General features: G+C 45.3%; 2 protein-coding genes across 2 annotated transcripts in view; one reads left to right on the top strand and one right to left on the bottom strand.

Annotated features, from left to right (window-relative positions):
• SFXN1 (sideroflexin 1) overlaps window positions 1–9,298 on the bottom strand; it is a 43,357-nt gene extending 34,059 nt beyond the window's left edge. Inside the window, exon 1 of the mRNA XM_065690765.1 lies at window positions 9,208–9,298. The gene's annotated coding sequence lies outside the window, so the exon portion shown is untranslated. The remainder of the gene's footprint in view (window positions 1–9,207) is intronic.
• On the top strand, window positions 3,888–7,745 carry DRD1 (dopamine receptor D1). The gene has a single exon (XM_065690760.1). It carries the CDS (start codon window positions 4,574–4,576, stop codon window positions 5,927–5,929), a length of 1,356 nt encoding a protein of 451 aa, XP_065546832.1. The 5' UTR covers window positions 3,888–4,573; the 3' UTR covers window positions 5,930–7,745.
• Window positions 9,299–18,263: the final 8,965 nt, after the last annotated feature.

Below are 18,263 nucleotides of genomic sequence, written 5' to 3'. Positions count from 1 at the left end.
TAATAAATCCTATGCATGCAGCCTCAAAAAGTCATCCTGAGAGTGATGTGAGTACAGTTTGTATCCACATACTATAATATTATTGTGTAAATTAAGCTGCCTTTCTCCAGCTCTAGTATGTGTGCTGTTTTGTAGATTAATGCATGTTTATCTCTGAATGCAAGATTTGGCCTTTGTTCAACTCTGACTTTGTCTTCCAGTAGCTAATTAGTGTTTGGATGAGGATCACTTGGATCAAGGTGCTACTGAGTATTTATATTTTTAAATCTTCAGAGACCAAACAGGACTTTTTCCAATCAGAGTCTCCTGGGAGCAGCAGATGCCTTGCAGGGCATGAAGGCACAAAAGCTTTCATTTTCTGGGCATTGCTTTGATTCCAGCATCAGTCAGTAATGACTGAAAAGCATTAAATAAAGTTAAGCAGCTGTTTTATGTGGGTACCCAGAGAGAACTAAACAAACTCTGCTCATGTTTCTGAATCTCCAAGAAACACCTGCACCGTTGTCCTGTTGCAGGCAGTTTTAGGCAAGTCCCAACCTGGACGGGAGCTGACCCTTGTGCTGCCTGGAAGCAGGTTAGCCTGAGAGCAGCTAAAGGAAAATTCACCCTGTGCTTTGTATACCTGGCTCCCAGAGCCATGGCAATCGGCTGCCTCATCCCACCACTAAATTTAGCTAAATCATCACAGCAGCTTAATGGCTTTCACTTTTATTCCTCACCTGGGTATGACTATTAAGTCATGAAAGTTTTAAAAGCGTACAAATGAGCTGAAGTGGCAAATGAGCACAGCGGGGTGCCCTGCATGAAACACTGCTGTCTGAAACCTGTGCATCTCTTGAGGGGCTTTGCTGCACTCATATGGCCTTGGTGGAGCTGGACCTCATGGGTAGCCCTGAGCAGGCCATGAAGACTTAGAGATGAGACAGGACAGAGGTGCTGACTTCTGAACCAGGTGCTGGAATTGCCAAACTGATAAGGACCGTGAGACTCTCATAGGCTGCTGTGAGTAGGAGGCTAAAAGGCTTTTTTCTTATGTCAGGTTCAAATCAGAGTTTTAAACCCTCATTTACATGAACAGCATTAAGGTCTTCCAATGCTGAATTCAGCCTCTTCCCCGCGAAAGGCTACTCCTCAGCAAAAATGAGCTGAAAAGAAGAGTTTGCTTGATGAGACAATAAGCTTGAGAGCAGACTGCTCTCTTCTCTGCAATGTGTACCTTGGTGTTTCTCTCCAGTATGCCTCAAAGGCTGTTTCATTTGTGTACTCTGGAGCTGTGATTTCTCCTGGAATAATCCAGGATGGCTGTGGGAGCCTCTGGAAGTTGTTACAAATAAAATATGCTCAGTGACTTCTTACCCTGGTCTTTCCCCTCAGCCTCAGGTTTTTACCGAAAACCAGGAGCATGCTACATTTTCATAAAATAAGTATCACGCACTAAACCTCCCCTGCGTTGTGCTTGAAGGAGAACAGAGAGAAAGAAAGAAATCTTGAAAACAGAAAAAGAAAACTCACAGGGAGTTTCATTAGGTATCTCTATTACAAAACAGTTCAGGAATCATTTCCTTGTCTATTTTCCCCCTCGTCTGGGGTTCAAAGATGGTTAAAGAACAGGATGATAAGAAGGGGGGAATGAGAACTTGCTGAGAAGCAGTTAAAAAGAAGAAAAAAGAGAATGAGAGGGGGAAAGGAGAATAAGTGTTAGCTAGTCAGGGTTAGCTTAGTGCTGTGTCTGCTTTAAGTGGTACTATGAAAAAATACAGAAGGCACAAAAGCAACTTCAGTAATGCCAAACACCATGAAATTAATCTTGACAGGTCAGTTGCTCTTCTAGGAGGTTTTTAACCTCCCTATGATGTCTTTTATCTTCATTCCCCCCCCCCCCCCTTTTTTTTTAGCAAAATGCCAATGCAAGTGTAGCAACTTACAAATTGGCATGTTCACCTGTCCTTGCCTGTTGTGGCTGAAGTAAGAAAGAGAAAACCCTTTTGGGGAGAGAAGGGATTTGAGGATAACCTCTCTGGTTTCGGCGCTTAATACCGAGCCAGCAGGCTTTTTCCAAAGCAGAAAACACGGGTGGAACAAGCGTGGCAGGTTTTTGCGCGCAAGGACGGCGGTTTATTGAACCGTTTTCTCTGCAGACACAGAGCCAGCTGCCCCAAACCCCGCGTTGCCATCAGGGGGTAGCCGCTGTCCGCTCGCCCGATCTGGAACAAGCCAGGCAGCCGCATGTGACTGTTTCCCCGTTCCTTCCCTGCCTGCACGCCCGGACAGCGATGCCCTTCGCCGCTGTCACCAACCCCGGCTCTGGGGCTGCTCCGCCGGTTGGCGCGGCGGGGCGCGGGGCCGCGGCCGCCCAGGAGAGGGAGCCCGGTGGCCGCGGCTGCGCTGGGAGCGGCGGGGGCGCGGGGGCTGTGCGGGGCTGCGCCAAGGCGGTGGAGGGGCGGCGCGGAGCAGCGCGGAGCCTCGGATCCCGCCGCCAGCCCGGCCCTGCCCGCCCCGCCGCGCCCGTGAGTACCGCCGCGCTCGCCGCCTCTTCCCTGCCGCTGCGGGAGGGGTCCTAGCCCCCCACCCCCCTACCCCCCCTCCTTCCCGAGGGTGCCCCGGGGTAGCGCTGCTCCCCGGGGTGTCAGGGAAGCCGCGTCCCGCCTCCTGAGCATCGCCCAGCCAGAAGTTAGGTGCCGGTACTTACTTTCCGCATCAACTGACTGAGCTCATCAGGCTCGCAGCGCCCAGGCATCGGCAGCGCCGCGGAGTCCCGGACGTTGGGACGGGAAAAAGTAATCCCGTTTGCCTTAAACTCCGGGAGAGCCTTGCCGGGAGCCCGGCTGCGGCTCTCGCCCCGGCTGCCTGGCCGGCAGGGACGTTTTTCACCGGAAAGGCAGAAAACCTGGGAGAGGCTGCCTAGAAGAAGCTGTGCCCGAATGAAGATGTTAGAGGAGGTGAAGGGGCGTTGCTTTTTGCCCGCTGCACGCTTCCATGTCTGTCTTTCCCTTTCTTAATCCCTTAGGAAGGACACGCCGGGCGGATAGACCTTTCCTGGAGGGGCGATGCTGCCGAGCCCTGCCCCGGGCAGGAGGAAGCCTTCGCCGTCGGGCCCCCCCGGCACCGGGGATGCGCGGCCCGGGGCGGGCTGCGGGAGAGCGTGAGGAGCTGCCCCCGCCTGCGCCTTGCTGAGACGGAAAAAGCATGGTAAAAACCGGACCCGATTCCCGGAGCGCAGCCCCGCAGAGCAGGAGATGGGATTATTCCGGGACAGTTGTGGAGAGCTATAACCGGGCACCGGAGTGTTAAAGCGAATTGTTCCCGCTGGAAGAGGAGCCCGCAGCCCGCGCCGTGGCAGAGGGGAGCTCAGTCCGCTTCTCCTTTCGCTCTTGTTTCTCCTTCCACTGAACGACAGAGGAAAGAACTGGTACTCGGCCCTGGCCAGTGTTGGGAATACCGTGCCTTTTGCCTGGAATGATTTTCCCCGACTTGCCGCTTCGACGGGATGTACAAAGTGCGACTAGGACTGATCCGGACAACAGAGTTTGCAGAGTGATGGGCAGGGGCCGAGGGATGGAGGTGACTGGACACACGCCGATGGGGTCCGTCACGCAGGGTCCAACAGCACAGACCTGCTGCTGTCCTGAAAACTAACTCCTCATGGTCCAGCTCTGCTGGCTCCCGGTTTTACTTCTCCACTGCCAATCTGCACTTTCAGGGACACCACCCCCTCACCCCCCACATGCACCTGATGCAATGCAGTGCTTCTGTGTTAGTTTTGTGTATAAGATTTGCTATGCAATTCCAAAACTAAAAGAGGAGAGACAGCCCTGCACCCCAGAACAAACAGAGTCAGAGGTGAAAGGTAGGAGCCAGCATTTCTCATTTAAATAAAACTAAATAACCTGAGCTACTGCTTACTGAAAACCTTTAAAACACACCTCCTGTATGTTTACTTTCTTTGCCTTGGAAGTGTAAAACAGTTTGAAACAAAGTGAAGATTTGCTTTCTGAGCTGCCCAGAAACAGTGAACTGATGCATTTTGTCACAGGAGTGTACTGGGAGGAAGGATGGAGTGTTTCATCAGTGAGACATTTAGGAAGATATAGAAAAAGCATCTCATATAATATGCTCCAGTAAATATGAAGGGCTAGTGCAGTGGACACTGGAAACACTCGATCGATAGCCTATGTTCGTGGGAATATATGCAAGCGTGGAAAAGTGATTGCTTCTGTGTGTGTGGGGTGTATTTGCAGAGGACAGCAGCAGAACATTTGCAGGTGAGCTGTCTGAAGTAGGCTGCTTCATGCTGGGGTGGTGCACTGTGTTTCTGAAGGGATTGCTTAAACAAATCTGTCTGTAGGGTGGACTGTATTTGTGCATTTTGAACTCCTGCTCACAGAAATTTCAGTGTTGTTCAGGGTGACTCAAAGTGAGTGCAGTCCATCTGAGGGTGAAGGGACCACAAAAAGGACCTTTGGTCTGTTTGTTGATGAGTAATTTAATGGACGTCTGATATCTCTGATCTCTGCAAGGAGAGGAGCTGATGTCATCATGAAAATCATGGTATAATTTTCACTCAGGAGAAACTATGACTTGGAACAACACCACTATGGACGGGGAAGGGTTGCTGGTGGAAAGGGACTCTTCCTTTCGAATCCTCACAGGCTGCTTCCTCTCGCTACTGATCCTCTCCACATTGCTGGGAAACACACTGGTGTGTGCAGCTGTCATTAGGTTTCGCCACCTCAGGTCCAAGGTGACCAACTTCTTTGTCATCTCCTTGGCCGTGTCAGATCTCTTAGTGGCAGTTTTGGTCATGCCTTGGAAAGCTGTGGCTGAGATTGCTGGTTTCTGGCCTTTTGGTTCATTTTGCAACATCTGGGTGGCCTTTGATATTATGTGCTCAACAGCCTCCATCTTAAATCTCTGCGTCATTAGTGTGGACAGATATTGGGCCATCTCCAGCCCATTTAGGTACGAGAGGAAAATGACCCCCAAGGCAGCCTTCATCCTGATCAGCGTGGCGTGGACTTTGTCCGTGTTGATTTCCTTCATCCCTGTGCAGCTGAACTGGCACAAGGCTACAACCACAAGTGTTTTGGACCTAAATTCCAGCTTAGAAGATGAAGGCATGGACAACTGTGATTCTAGCCTAAACAGGATGTATGCCATCTCCTCTTCTCTAATTAGCTTCTATATACCTGTGGCCATCATGATAGTAACTTACACAAGGATATACCGGATTGCTCAGAAGCAAATACGACGCATCTCAGCTTTGGAGAGAGCAGCAGTGCATGCCAAGAACTGCCATACCACGAGTGGCAACAGAAGCAGTATGGACTGCCATCAACCAGAAAGCAACTTCAAAATGTCCTTCAAGAGGGAAACAAAGGTTTTAAAGACTTTGTCAGTGATCATGGGGGTGTTTGTGTGTTGCTGGTTGCCATTTTTTGTATTGAACTGCATGATTCCCTTTTGTGAGCCTACCGAACCATCCAAGGGAGCTGAAGCCTTCTGCATCAATTCCACCACTTTTGATGTTTTTGTTTGGTTTGGATGGGCTAATTCTTCCCTCAACCCTATCATTTATGCCTTCAATGCTGATTTCCGCAAGGCATTTTCGACCCTGCTGGGATGCTACAGGCTCTGCCCTCTGTCCGGCAATGCTATAGAGACTGTTAGTATTAACAATAATGGAGCAGTTGTTTTTTCGAGCCAACATGAGCCCAAAGGGTCCAGCCCCAAAGAGTCTAATCTAGTTTATCTGATTCCACATGCAATTATCTGTCCGGAAGAAGAACCTCTCAAAAAGGAAGAAGAGGGTGAACTATCTAAGACCTTGGAGAAAATGTCTCCAGCACTGTCGGGTATCTTGGATTATGAAGCTGATGTTTCTTTGGAAAAGATCAATCCCATTACACAAAATGGGCAGCATAAAACCTGAACAGTAAGCTTTACTCAGCAAGACCCAATAGCGTGTATTGTAATAATCTTAAAAAATCCCCCCCAAAAGCCAAGATTTTTTGGCAAGAAACTAAGCTCTAGGGAGAAATACACATTTACACCAAGCCCAGAATTAATTTTCATGTCATTCAAAGCAAATTTAACGTTTTAAACAACAAACAGGAAAAATAACTGAAAATTGGTAAAAAAAATTACATAATTGTACTGTTTGTACTAAAGAAAATATACAAATTTAGATACAGTGCAGTGACAGAGAAAATATTTCTTCTTCTCTACACAGAGAAACCAATTTTAGCTTAAAATGAGGCAAAAGATAACTGTTAAGTATTTAAAGATTAATGTTTACTAGAAGTTAAAAGATTGCTGTGTCTTGTGATAGTGGGTGTGAACAGGTCATAATTAAAGACTGAGGGATTGTAAAAGTAGGTAGATGCCTTCTTAAAATTATTTCTAAAATATAATTGAGCCTTATAACAAGAATGGTTATTTTTAAAGCTTTGGGAGGTCATATGTTGATACTGGTTTTATTTATTTATTGTTTTAAATTGATATTTTTCATATGTTACAACAGATCTAACTTTATTTATGTTATTTAAAATGTCTAAATAATGGGATATTTTTGGAGTGTCATAACTGCATTTTGACCAGTCAACCAGTCAGCACTTTATTACAAGCTTTGGTAGTCTGGAGGGCCAATGAGGGTTAATGAAGGAATGTTAAGAAGCTCACCGAGAAATGAAGGAATGAACAAAACTGATGCTGTGTTGAGTTCATTTGCCTGTGGGCTTTTCTTTTTAATTTTAAGTGGGATTTCTTTCAAAAGATAGGACCGGCGTTGGCTGAGTTGTGAATTCTCTTCCCTTACAGAAATAAAAAGAAAAAAAAATTGCTGCTATTTATTTTTCAAAAGTTTCATGTTACAAAGACTTTGCTAGAATGTCGAGTTTGTGGAGCTGTAAATACCTTAAATATGACTACAACCTTAAGAAGAATTCCATTTGAGAAGAAAAGCTTCTTAGATAACAATTCTTAGTATATAATGTTTTGTATTTATGTAAGATAAACAGCTTTCTCAGACTTTTCTTATTTCAAGTCTTGGATATCTTTTCTGAACAAACACAATTGGTTATAATGGTAGTAAAGATGCCCAAACCTCATTATCATCTGTATTTCTGCAGTACCACCGGGATCATGCTGTCTGTCTGCTACTGTATCAGAATTAAAAAGTGAGGTACCTAGTGCTTTACTTTGGATACTAGGAGGACATTACATTTTAGTAATTGCCATGTCAATAGTCCATTCAATAAGGATTAGTGCCTCATTACCATTTTGGATTAAGACATTTCTAAATACGGATGGAACTGCAGCCCCCACCTCAAACACATCCTGTGAGCTCCAAAAAAGTTGCCAATGTTTAATTCAGAAAACCTGCTACTTTTCCGTTGTCCTTCCCTGCTGCTTTCCCTTTGCAATGCCAAAAGCAATCAGTGAACATTAGCAACAGGAACATTGGGTATTAATATTCAGCAGCATTCAAAGAAAGCTATTTGTTTTCTGAATGGGAGAAAATACCCTTTGGAGCAACTTTTTCATAACATATATATATAAAAAAAAGTGTTGTCAGGAAAAGAGAACTGAGAGGAAAAAACCCCATAAAGTCTAATGAACGATATACATCCTGCATCAGGTCTGTGTATTTATGTATTGTGAATGTTTTCATAATTTTATTGCCTGTATGCTGCTTTCATACATATAATAAAATTATTTTGTGAACAGAAGGTCAAATAAACCTCTCTACATTGCATTTATTAAATACATGCTGGGTTTTGGCAGTTGTATTGATCGTGTTAAAGGCAATGATGGTTCCCCTTTTTCTGTTTGCCCTTATTTGGGATCACACCCATGAGGCAGACGGGAATTTTTATTAGAAACAAGAGAAAGCCCTCTCTACTGTGAAACCTCTGAGCCCTTGCTCTAAACTAGGATTTGAAAACAGTTTGGAAACAACCCCACTGCTTCAATGTGCTTCGTTAAAACTAGTTAAAGCTCGACCTGCTGGCGACTCTTAGTTCAGTGATGTTTTTGCCTTGGTTTATAACAAGTTTTTATTGTTGCTTCCCCTCCCACCCCCAAATCTGTGCAGTGCTTTTCAAAGCCTGATACATTCCCACTGCTGGTGTCTGGTTTTTGGAACAAAATGCATCATTTCAGAAGTGAGGAGATAGTGGGTGCAGCTGAGGGACAGCAGCATTCCTCTCTTCATGGCAGCCCTCTCCTTTTTTTGTCTCTGTCAGCAGATTCATTTTGAAATGAAGAAGCAAATGTGGTCACTTCCCCCCCCAAGCATTTCCAGCGTGACCCATTCAGCAGCTGGGATCTGAGGTGGTACATGAGCTGTGGTGATGCCCAGCTCTGCTCCGCCAGTGCTAACTTCCCTTGGCCAGTGAATTCAGCAGGTCCAGCGGCAGGCAGGGAGTTGTGTCTGCCTCCAGGCTTTTTTAGCTCCTTGGGTAAAATTTCCTTGCATGGTGCTGATGCCTGATTATATTATTTTTATACCTTTGAGGAACTATTTTACTTCTTAAAAAGTACAGGCCAAAGCAGTTCTGTGGCTGCTTAGTCAAATAGATAATGCCTTCAAGAGTTTTTATTCTCAAACCTCCCAGCAGCATGATATAATAGGAAAAATACAAAATATGATTTAAGGAGATCGTGTAAAGCAAGATGCTGGTTTTGTACTCATTTATACGGGGATGGTGTGTATTCTGAAACAAGCAGTTTCTCTAAGTGTGACCATCTTAGGAGCCATCCCAGGACCTCCCTCCTTGAAACGAACCTGAGCCTCAGAGGGGCCCTGCTATTGCTGCTGGGTACTTCCTTTGGTGTGATAGGTGTCCTGCTAAAGGCAGGGCAGGGGAGACACTTTGATTGTTGATTTTATTGCTTTATCTCTCATTCTATTTAAACTAATTTTTGCTTCTGACTCTGTTCCCTTACATACACTTCAGAATGCCACAAATTTGCCTTGATCCTCATTTACTGACATACCCCATTTACCTTTTAATTTTCCAGCCTCCGCAACATGGGTTTCTCTACCTCTCCTCTTTACCTTTCCTCCCACTGCTGCCAGAGCTGTTCTGTCACCCTGGTGGCTCTATTGACCCAATAATAATGAGAAAAACTCCAAATTAATATCCTACCCCCCGCACAGCCAAGAGTCCCCTCCCCACAGCTTGCACCCAGAAATGCCTCTCTTACCTGTTGCAGAGCCTGGAGACCAGTGTCGGGGCAGACTAGAAGGGACAGCAGCATGTACCTGCTAACTGCTGCTCTATTTACGTGCTGAATTAATCACTCGGAAGCTGTATTACCTGTTCTGCTCCTGCTCTCCAGCTGCTCAAACCCAGTGTTCTGCTGAAACTACTGGTCACAAAAATGTCAGGGTGCACCTCAGGGGCTGGAGACATGCCAGACCCACACCAGGCTCTGGCAGAGCTGATAGCAGGGAGTTAACTGATGAGGTTTGGCTGTAGTAACCCTGTGAGGAGTGCTTACTGTTCTGTGCTAGCAGGCAGCAGCAGCCTGTCTGCTTTTCCAGAGGGGGAGAGCAGCAGAAGTTCATTTGCTGCAATGTCTTTGAGATAACAGCCCCTCTAGTGAAACACTTCCCAGGGAACGTGTTTCTCGCCGTGTGTTGCAATTCATGGAGGGGCAGAGCCAGAGCCACTGAGAAGCAGAGAGGTGCCCGGACATCAGGATGTCACTGCTCCCACTAGGACGGCCTCCTTGTCTACCCCATGGGCGTCAAGCACTTTTCTTCCCACCTTGCCCCTCCAAGCAGCATTTCCCACTGCAGGGCAAGCCTTGCTGTGTGCCTTTCCAGTGTGCCTGCAAACAACCCATATAACCTTTATTCCTGCATTGCTTCCTCATGATTAAAGGTATTTTTCTGTTTCTGGATGGAAGAAGTTAATAAATCACCTACTTGCTTGTTAATGTGTGTCCCAGGTGCTCCAGGAATGCTGTGAACAAGCCTGGAGACACTGAGCTGAGGAGGATAATGTTGGGAAGGAGGTCCTTCCTGTCTGAGAAGCTGTTTCTGGCCTCTGAAGTGAGGATTTCCCTTCCTTGAGCTGCATGTCTCATTTATTGTGAAGGACTGCCTTATTTTGAGTGTATTGTGGTTTTTCTCCCTCCTCACTCAACTGACGGAACTGGGAAATTCAGCATCAACTTGTAACATTGCTTACTTTGATAGCAGCAAATAGATGTTCAGTTGTACCCGTAACTCAAGTGTGCTAAACAGACTGTAATTATTTCAACAGTTAAGTTAATCAAAATGCCCATTTTATTTTCATATTAAGGAATATAAAAGAATGATATTTAATGCTGCGGAGTAATTTCTCAGTCTTGAAGTTATGTCTCAGGCAGATGTGAGCTACGGTCTGCAACGATGCACAGCCTGAGCATGGGTTGTCGTTTGTGTGTACAGTGTGTGGAAAAGTGGTACAAGAAAAAAACACAAATTAATGGGCCTTGTGGTGTACAATCCTACTCACCTACTAAGACATGCTTAAATGTTATGATTTCTATGTTTGTTATTCAAGCCAGAACCCTGTGATGAATGTGCTATCTTTTACTTGGGGTGTCAGGGAGGGCATGGTTAACGTTTATTACTGCTAGTGCAGGGTGTAATGCTGTTTCATACTTGAATTCCATCTGGTTCCAGTCTATCACGTCTGTCTCGTGGGAAGCTGAGATGGGAGGAACATATACAAGGAGGTTTTAGGGCTGCTTTCATGTCGTTATCCTTTGTCAGTCTTGGAGGACCTATCGCTCCTGTTATCACAACAGCCCTGGGTGTGTGGGTTTGCGGGACACTGCTGTTAGGTTTGCTACAGGAGCATCGTTGTAATGCTCCCTGATTTGTCTTCATTACAGCCATCATGTTGTGCCCCATGCTGGCATCCTAAATGGCCTCTGCTTCATTTGTTCAGCCTCTCCTGCCAAAAAACAGAGAATCACCTGTAACAATCCCTCAGTGAGCAGTTTCTGGGGGCAGGGTTAGCTAATCCAGAATGTTCCATCTCGAGTAGATGGAGACATTTCCACCTGCACAGTCAGCGTGTGATGACTGTTGGTGTGAGCGCTACCAAAACAACTGCTCTGTGGTCCCATGGTGCCTCCCATCAGAGGAGCTCAAGGGGCATCACTGGCAGGAAATCACTGCTGTGACCACTGCTGCTGCCATTAACGGGACTTCCTGGGCAAGCAAGCACTTCTTTGCTGAGCAGAGACAGCCTGGGTCTGGCTGGGGTGGTTTTGCTTTATTAAAACATGGAGATTTCAAGAGGCAAGCGTTACTAATCCAATCCCACAGACTCACTGCATCTGGATGTGGAGCCCTTGGTGTTCTCAGCAAGTGCAACCTGAGCACGGTGCCTTCTGAATGGGTGATGGAGGAGACACTCACAGCCCTGGCTCCCCAGGGGCTGCCCGGATTGCTTCTCTATGTTATCTCCCTGTCTGCAGCTCAGGATCTACAGCAGGAGCCGCTGCTAGAATTTCAGTGGAAGCCCTGATTATATTAATTTTGCAGCCAAAATTAGGCCACCAATGCTGCCAAGAGGCATGCTTTTTTGGTTTGATACACAGAGAATGCATTTTTAATGCTATAAGTGCTGTTCTCTACCATTCGGCTCCCATGTGATGCATAACTGCAGCCAGAGCTTTGCAGTAAAACAACATTTGCTTCCAAGGAGGATGGAGAAAAATACAATAAATAATTTTTTTTCATTAAAACTGAAAAATATTACTTTTAACAGGCCAGGCTTTGGCCTTTCTTTGATCTCAGCTGCCAAGCAGTAATTCTGTCTTGTGAGGCTAGAACTGGAGCAAGAACAATTTTCTTATCAAAACTAGTGTTTAGTACGGTGGGAAATCTGTGCCTTGGAATGGGCAGCAACCTTCAGCTAAAGTTGATAAACATTTCGAACATCTATTTTTTATTACTTTGTCCTGGTCATACTCCAAACTGCTCCCCGGTTGCAGTAAAGTTTTGTGCAGAATTCATGAATCTGACTTCTCATCTGGGCAGAACAGAAAACACCTGAACTGAAAACCACTTCCCACAAATGCTAAACATCCTCCCTTCCACTGTGAGGTAGAAACGAACATATTTGATTCTTAGACATCTGTGATTCCTTTCAGTTATCCCTGTGAAGATGATAATTGCAAAGATAATAATTGCAAAGATAATTGTGGAAGAGGATTGAGGATTATTTTTCCTGAATGAATATCCCCTGTGCTCTAGATGGGAGAGAAATTCTTGCCTTGGATTACCTGACAAAATAAACCTTTCTGGGTCATGGACAGTTGCCAACTCTTATGCAGAGTCACTGGGAAGCATGTGGAGCATTCCACTTTGCTTTCTTCATGTGAACTGGGAGCTGAGATCAAAGATATTGGGGTACTTGCATGAGAAAGGAGAGCAAAAGCTTGGTGTTGATTTTAAGTCCTAGCAGGCTGCTGCTTCTCACTTTGGGTTGCAGTTTCTCATCAAGTGACCATGGTGAGAAAGGTTTCCTGTCCCAGAGGTTTGCTGATTAACAAAGCTACCTGGTTAACACCTAGAAAGACGAGTCATTGCAAGGAATTAATGAGTCACCTGAAATATAGTCACATAACTTTATGATGTTTACTGGAAAACAACAAGTTAAGTACAGTCCAAGCAATAAAGCGTTCACTTCTTTGTGCCTGATGTTCTCCTCAGCCAGGTTCAGCAGGAGGGAGCTGGATCTGGCTGTGCCATTGTGGCAGTGCAACACACTGACCTGTTCCCTTGCTCCTGTCTCATGGTAAATGTTGGGAGCAGCTCTGCTGTGTGGGATCTGTGTGGGGTGCATCTGGTTAACTTGACAATTCGTGTCATTTGGAACAAGATTAGAAACAAGCTCAGGCAATGCCTGCTCTGCCTGGGAGCAGGGGACATGCTTACGAGAAACTGGGCATCTGGTGTCTTTCTGGATTGATGTGAAAGGTGGTTTTGGGAGAGGAATTTCTGTTTCAGACCTTCACAATCGCAATTTATCGCTGTCTTCCATGTGGGGGCATGGTTACATATCTGCATTCATTTGAGCCAGAAGGCCCTGTCTTAGAGCAGTTGTACATTTTAAATTCTCCTGTCAAGTAAAATGCAATTGGTTCTTTCCCCTGTTTCCTGCTTAGCAGAAGACACGTTCCCTCCTGTGGGGATGCATTAGCAGGGCAGAGACTGCACACACAGGGAAGAAATGCTGGAGTCACTCAGGGACAAATGTTGATCTATTACAGCTGAATAAATCCACAGTAATGTAATTTATTCCCTGGGATTTGCATTAAATTTATCCTGGCATATATGATCGCAAAGTTCTGCGTGCATGGTTCCCCTGCTGATTATCACAACGCGATTCGGATGAAATTCCAGACCACCTTAAGGCCCTGTGATGTTTCTCTCAGAAGATCTTTTTTTTCAGTTGCTTATCTCTTTGGTGAGCCTCAGCCATTTGGATGGAGATTCTTCTGTGTTGGATGTGAGCCTCAGGCAAATCTACAAACTTTCAGAGTGTCAGTCACAACAGTGAAGTCAATGCAGCGTAAAAGAACAGGAGAAAAGGAAAGTTGTATTTCCCACAAGAAAATTTACGGCTGTTGCAAGGAGAAGCTGAAGATTGTTGTTCTTTGGAGCAAGGGCAGACAGTTCTGCAGGTGGCTAGAGCTGCCTGTGCCTTCTGTTGGATTTTGCTATTCCGTCGGGGAAAATTATGCCTGAACTTTAGCAATTTAAGTGTTCCTGGAACCACCTCATTTTGTGTGGGTTCAGGAGCATGTTAAGCTCCTCTGATGAAGGCATCCCCACCAAGTATGCTTGTTCTACCTGGAACTGAGCTCACCTCCACTGAGCTTTTGCGGTCTGCAGAGGCAGAGGAGGGTTTTCCCTGCCTTGGCTATGGTGGTACCACAGGTGAGAGGAGAAGCAGGGTACATCCTGTGCCTTCAAAAACACATTTTGATGCTCCCAGGCAGGCCTGCACCTACCTGAGACATTGCAGTTTAAACACAAGAGATAAATAAAGCTGTTCTTGCAGCAGCATCGCCGTTGCAGGAATAGATTAACGAACTTTAGGTAATTTTCAGTTGTTACTAGAAAAGGTGGAAGAACAAGGGTGAAAAAGTTCCATCTGCTTTCCTGCCCAGAGAAGGCTGTCCAGCTAGGGAAGGGATTTCTTAGTTAATGGTACAGAAAAGCCAAAGGTAAGTGTGGAACAGCAGTGAGGGGAGCTGGGTACCCAGAACCCTCCACTCCCAGCCCCACTATGTTGGTTGTGAAACTGGGGTTTTCCCTCCAATGTGAAGGATTTATTATTAAACAGCAACAAAGAGGGAGAGGTTTAATTTGCCATTTTTTGGTGTTAATAAGAGGATATGCCAGCATGTCAGAAAGGGAAGATAGTGCTAATCGCTTGCTTCCATGTGTGTGTTTAGTTGGCAGTTGTGTGCCCAGGGTGATTCCAGCATTGCCATCCAGGAAATGAAACCAGCAAAAGTCTTCCCTGTTAAAGCTGACACAGCCTGGGAGGACTTAAACAAAACTAAAAAGGAAAATGAACAGCTGGAGCTTCTATTCACATTAAGGCAAAAGATGGGGAAGATTCATGAGGGCCTGGGTGAATCTGAGGAAAAGGAGGAGTGTCCCACTCATAACATCCTGCAAAACGCATGCTGGCAGCAAAGGCTGACACTGGTGAGTGTCTGCTCCCACCCATGATAACCAAATCCAACTCCAGAAGGTTTCCCTGGGAAAAAAGCGTGTGAGGAAACATTCCCCACAAGGCTGTCAGCCTGCATTGCTGGAATTCACACCTATTTTGTTTCATACTAGCAACATATCCAACTTGTTCCCAACCCACCACATGGAGGGTTTCTGTGGTCTGGCTTCAGGCATCACATATGCCTGCTTTGAAGCAGGAATTGCCTGCAGCAGCTTTGCAGGATTGCATTGTCTTGCAAAATGTCAAAATGTTGTGCATTTAAAATAATCTGTGATGTCAGAAAGAAAAATAATCTCTTCTGTATGTTACTCGTCTTTCTGAACAAGAGTTTTGATGATAAAGACTGTATGAAGTGGTCTGAAATAGAATCAGAGAAACATTGAATCACAGAATCACAGAATCATAGAATCATAGAATAGTTCTGGTTGGAAAGGACCTTAAGATCATCTAGTTCCAGTTCCCCTGCCATGGGCAGGGACACCTCACACTAAACCATGTCAAGCATGCATTCCAAGCATGCTTGTCAAGCTGCATTCCACCTCTGTGTTCCAATTGGATGTGGCCTTTTGGAAGTATTATAGGAAATGTGGAGCAGGGGAAGAATTGTTTAAATTAATTTTTATGCCTATAGGCATCATAATTACTTTTTTTCTTAGCTGGCTGAAAACAAGTGTCACTGAAGTGACCCTTTTTTCCTAATGTTCCCATCAACTTCTCAAACCCAAGCTTGATGAAAGGAACTAAATTGCTGATATTTATCTGAGCCTAAAGAAGCACAATCACTTACAATTCTTGGCTCACAGAAATGGAGAGACAGCAAAAACATACAGCTCCATAATTTGGTTTTACTGACATGCGCAGGCAATGAGCTTGACATCTTGCAGGATACTCACAGAATCAAAGGAAGAGTTTTATTCCTAGAACTGAAAGACAAACCCAGAGTTCCTTTACACGATTCATTTCCATGATGGATCTGATAGCAAGGGAAAAGGACAGAAATTGATTAAATTGAGGATATGAGTTTGTCTAAAAGAATCCAGAAATGGATCAAGCTGCACTTTTCATTTTCTGGAGTGTGTCAGAAGGAACAGACACCTCTGTGACAAAAGTGCTTTTGTCTGCAGCTCCTAAAATGGTTTATTTAATTTTACTGATGTCTTCACTTTGTTCCTGACCAATTTCCTCAGTGTTTGAAGCTTTCTAGAAGAAGAAGAGAAAGACTGGAACATCTACTCCACTGTCACGTGTCACACGGAGACCTCATGTAATGGCTCGACAACCACATGATTTCTTCTTCAGACACTCAAAAGTCATCCCTTCCTGCTGGGCTCTAAGCCTGCTCTCCTGGCCCACCACTAACAACTACAGCAACCAACCCATCATGTGCCTGGACTAATGGCTGGTACTGGTTTGCTTGTTTCCCCTAAAACTCACGGAAAACTTGGACAGAGAGAAAGAAACCATCTAGGATCATGGAAAATATGAAGTCTCAGAGGGAGAGAAGGAAAAGGAGGAAAAGGAGAAAATCAGCCTTTATATTCCTCCAGGTCTCACCCTCTCACTAATTTTCAGCACCTACATATTTCTTCCTGCTGTGAGCCGCCCACTTGCTCACCTCCACCCACACTGTGGGCAGTTTAAGAGGTAAAGCAAAAGCCACATACACAAGCAAGGCAAAACAAGGAATTCATGTATCAGTTCCCACTGTAGGTAGGTGTTCAGCCATTTCAAGGAGAGCGGGGCTTCATCACAGATAATGGTGACTTGGGAAGACGAATGCCATCACTTCAAACATCTGCCCCTTCTTTTCCCCCAGCTCTGTATGCTGAACATGATGTCCTGTGGTATATCCCTTGGGTCAGTTGGGTCAGCTGTCCTGGCTGTATCCCCTCCCAATTCCTTGTGCACCCCCAACCTCCTCACTGAAAAGACCTTGGCTCTGTGCAAGCATTGTTCAGCAGTAGCTAAAACATCCCTAAATTACCAGCACTGTTTCCAGCTCAAATCCAAACCATAGCCCCACACTAGCTACTATGAAGAAAGTTAACTCTATCGCAGCTAAAGCCGGCACAGCCAGGAATACTCCCTATCAGCCAGAGCAAGCAGAGCCCTGGTTATTTCCTGCAGGGAGCAATGGGGTGCTTCAATTTACTCATGGGTGGCCTCATGCTTCATCAAGAAAAGCATTTTCTATCAATTGGGATGAACAGCCAAGTCCCACCATGACCTGTGGGCAGCTGACAAGGCAGCGACAGACATATAAGATCCTGCTTCTGGGTGATACGGATGAAGTACGAAACCTGCGACCTCTCCCTGGATTCTACACCAGTGGGCACAGCCTTGGGGCTGTTTACACTTTGCTGTCCTTCCTGTGTTGGTGCATGGAGCTTTATATACCTTGGGAAGGGCTGAGATGCTCCAGATGGTTGGCGTGGTACCTTATAGAAGAGTCAAGTCATAATTACAAAAAGCCACATGGGTGATTTTGAAAGTAATAAGAGAATGTTTCTGTAACATGAGGAACCTGGGATCAGAAAAGCAATCACTTTTGGATAAGTCATTCAGCCATTTAACCTTCTTATCATCTGAGAAATCCCCTGTAATGGACTCATGCTTGCATAGTACCATCCTGTCTGTAAAGCAGACACTAATAATGTCATTGTTTTATCCCTCTTCATTCTGCTGTCAGTTAACCACTGTTTTCTCTGTTAGATAATAATAAAGCTGATGTGCATTTTACTGTGTTCAGATATATTGCTCTCTAAATGAGAGGAAATAATTTCAGTTTAATGTTAGGCTCCAGTGAAGGACGAAATGAACATGAAAAGCAAGTACCCCCTTGAAATCATAGTTCCAAAAGGAAAATTTATTAAGGCATGCTGCATGCCCATTTTTCACCAGTGTTTTGTACAGTCACATATAAACTGTCACAGCTCCATCAGCTTTAATAGCACTGCTCTTCCAACTAGCACTTCATGTTGAAACCCTTTGGAATGAACAATATTTAAATAGGGGTGTGAATACTGAGAAATTGAAGAATTGAACCTTTTTGTTTAGGCCCATGAATATTAGCTTGCTACACATCTCTCATCACTCTGCACCTATTTTCCTAAAAAAGAGAAGATCTGCTGAGAGCTTGCTCCATTGCCCAGCCACCCACACAGGCAGTGTTATCTTCTCTTCCACATTGTATTATCCATCACCTGAGTTTATTGTCTTTTATCCTTTTAACAGCATTGCTGCAGCATGTGGGTGTGAATGAGGAGAAGGTGCCAGCTTGGACCTCAGAGACTGGCTCTGCTACTTCTGTGCAGGAGCTGCTGCAGCTCTGTTTCTGCTTTGCTACTCTCCTGCTTCTACCCCAGCCCAGGGGATGCTCAGGAGGAGTATCAGACCATCAGGAAGAGAACAGTGAATGTCACAGGCAGGGTTTCATCCTGCAAGGTGCATGAGTAGTTGTTTAGTGCCTGACCACGTTCCCTACCTTTCTTCCAGTGAGGAGCA

The sequence above is a fragment of the Lathamus discolor genome, chromosome 10, assembly GCF_037157495.1.
Source record: "Lathamus discolor isolate bLatDis1 chromosome 10, bLatDis1.hap1, whole genome shotgun sequence".
NCBI lineage: Eukaryota > Metazoa > Chordata > Aves > Psittaciformes > Psittacidae > Lathamus > Lathamus discolor.
Note: the sequence above shows the minus strand (reverse complement) of the source record. Positions and strands in the feature narration are given on the sequence as shown.

Coding starts and splice junctions, on each gene's coding strand:
- DRD1 (XM_065690760.1), top strand. CDS start 4,574: ATGACTTGGAACAACACCACTATGGACGGGGAAGGGTTGCTGGTGGAA.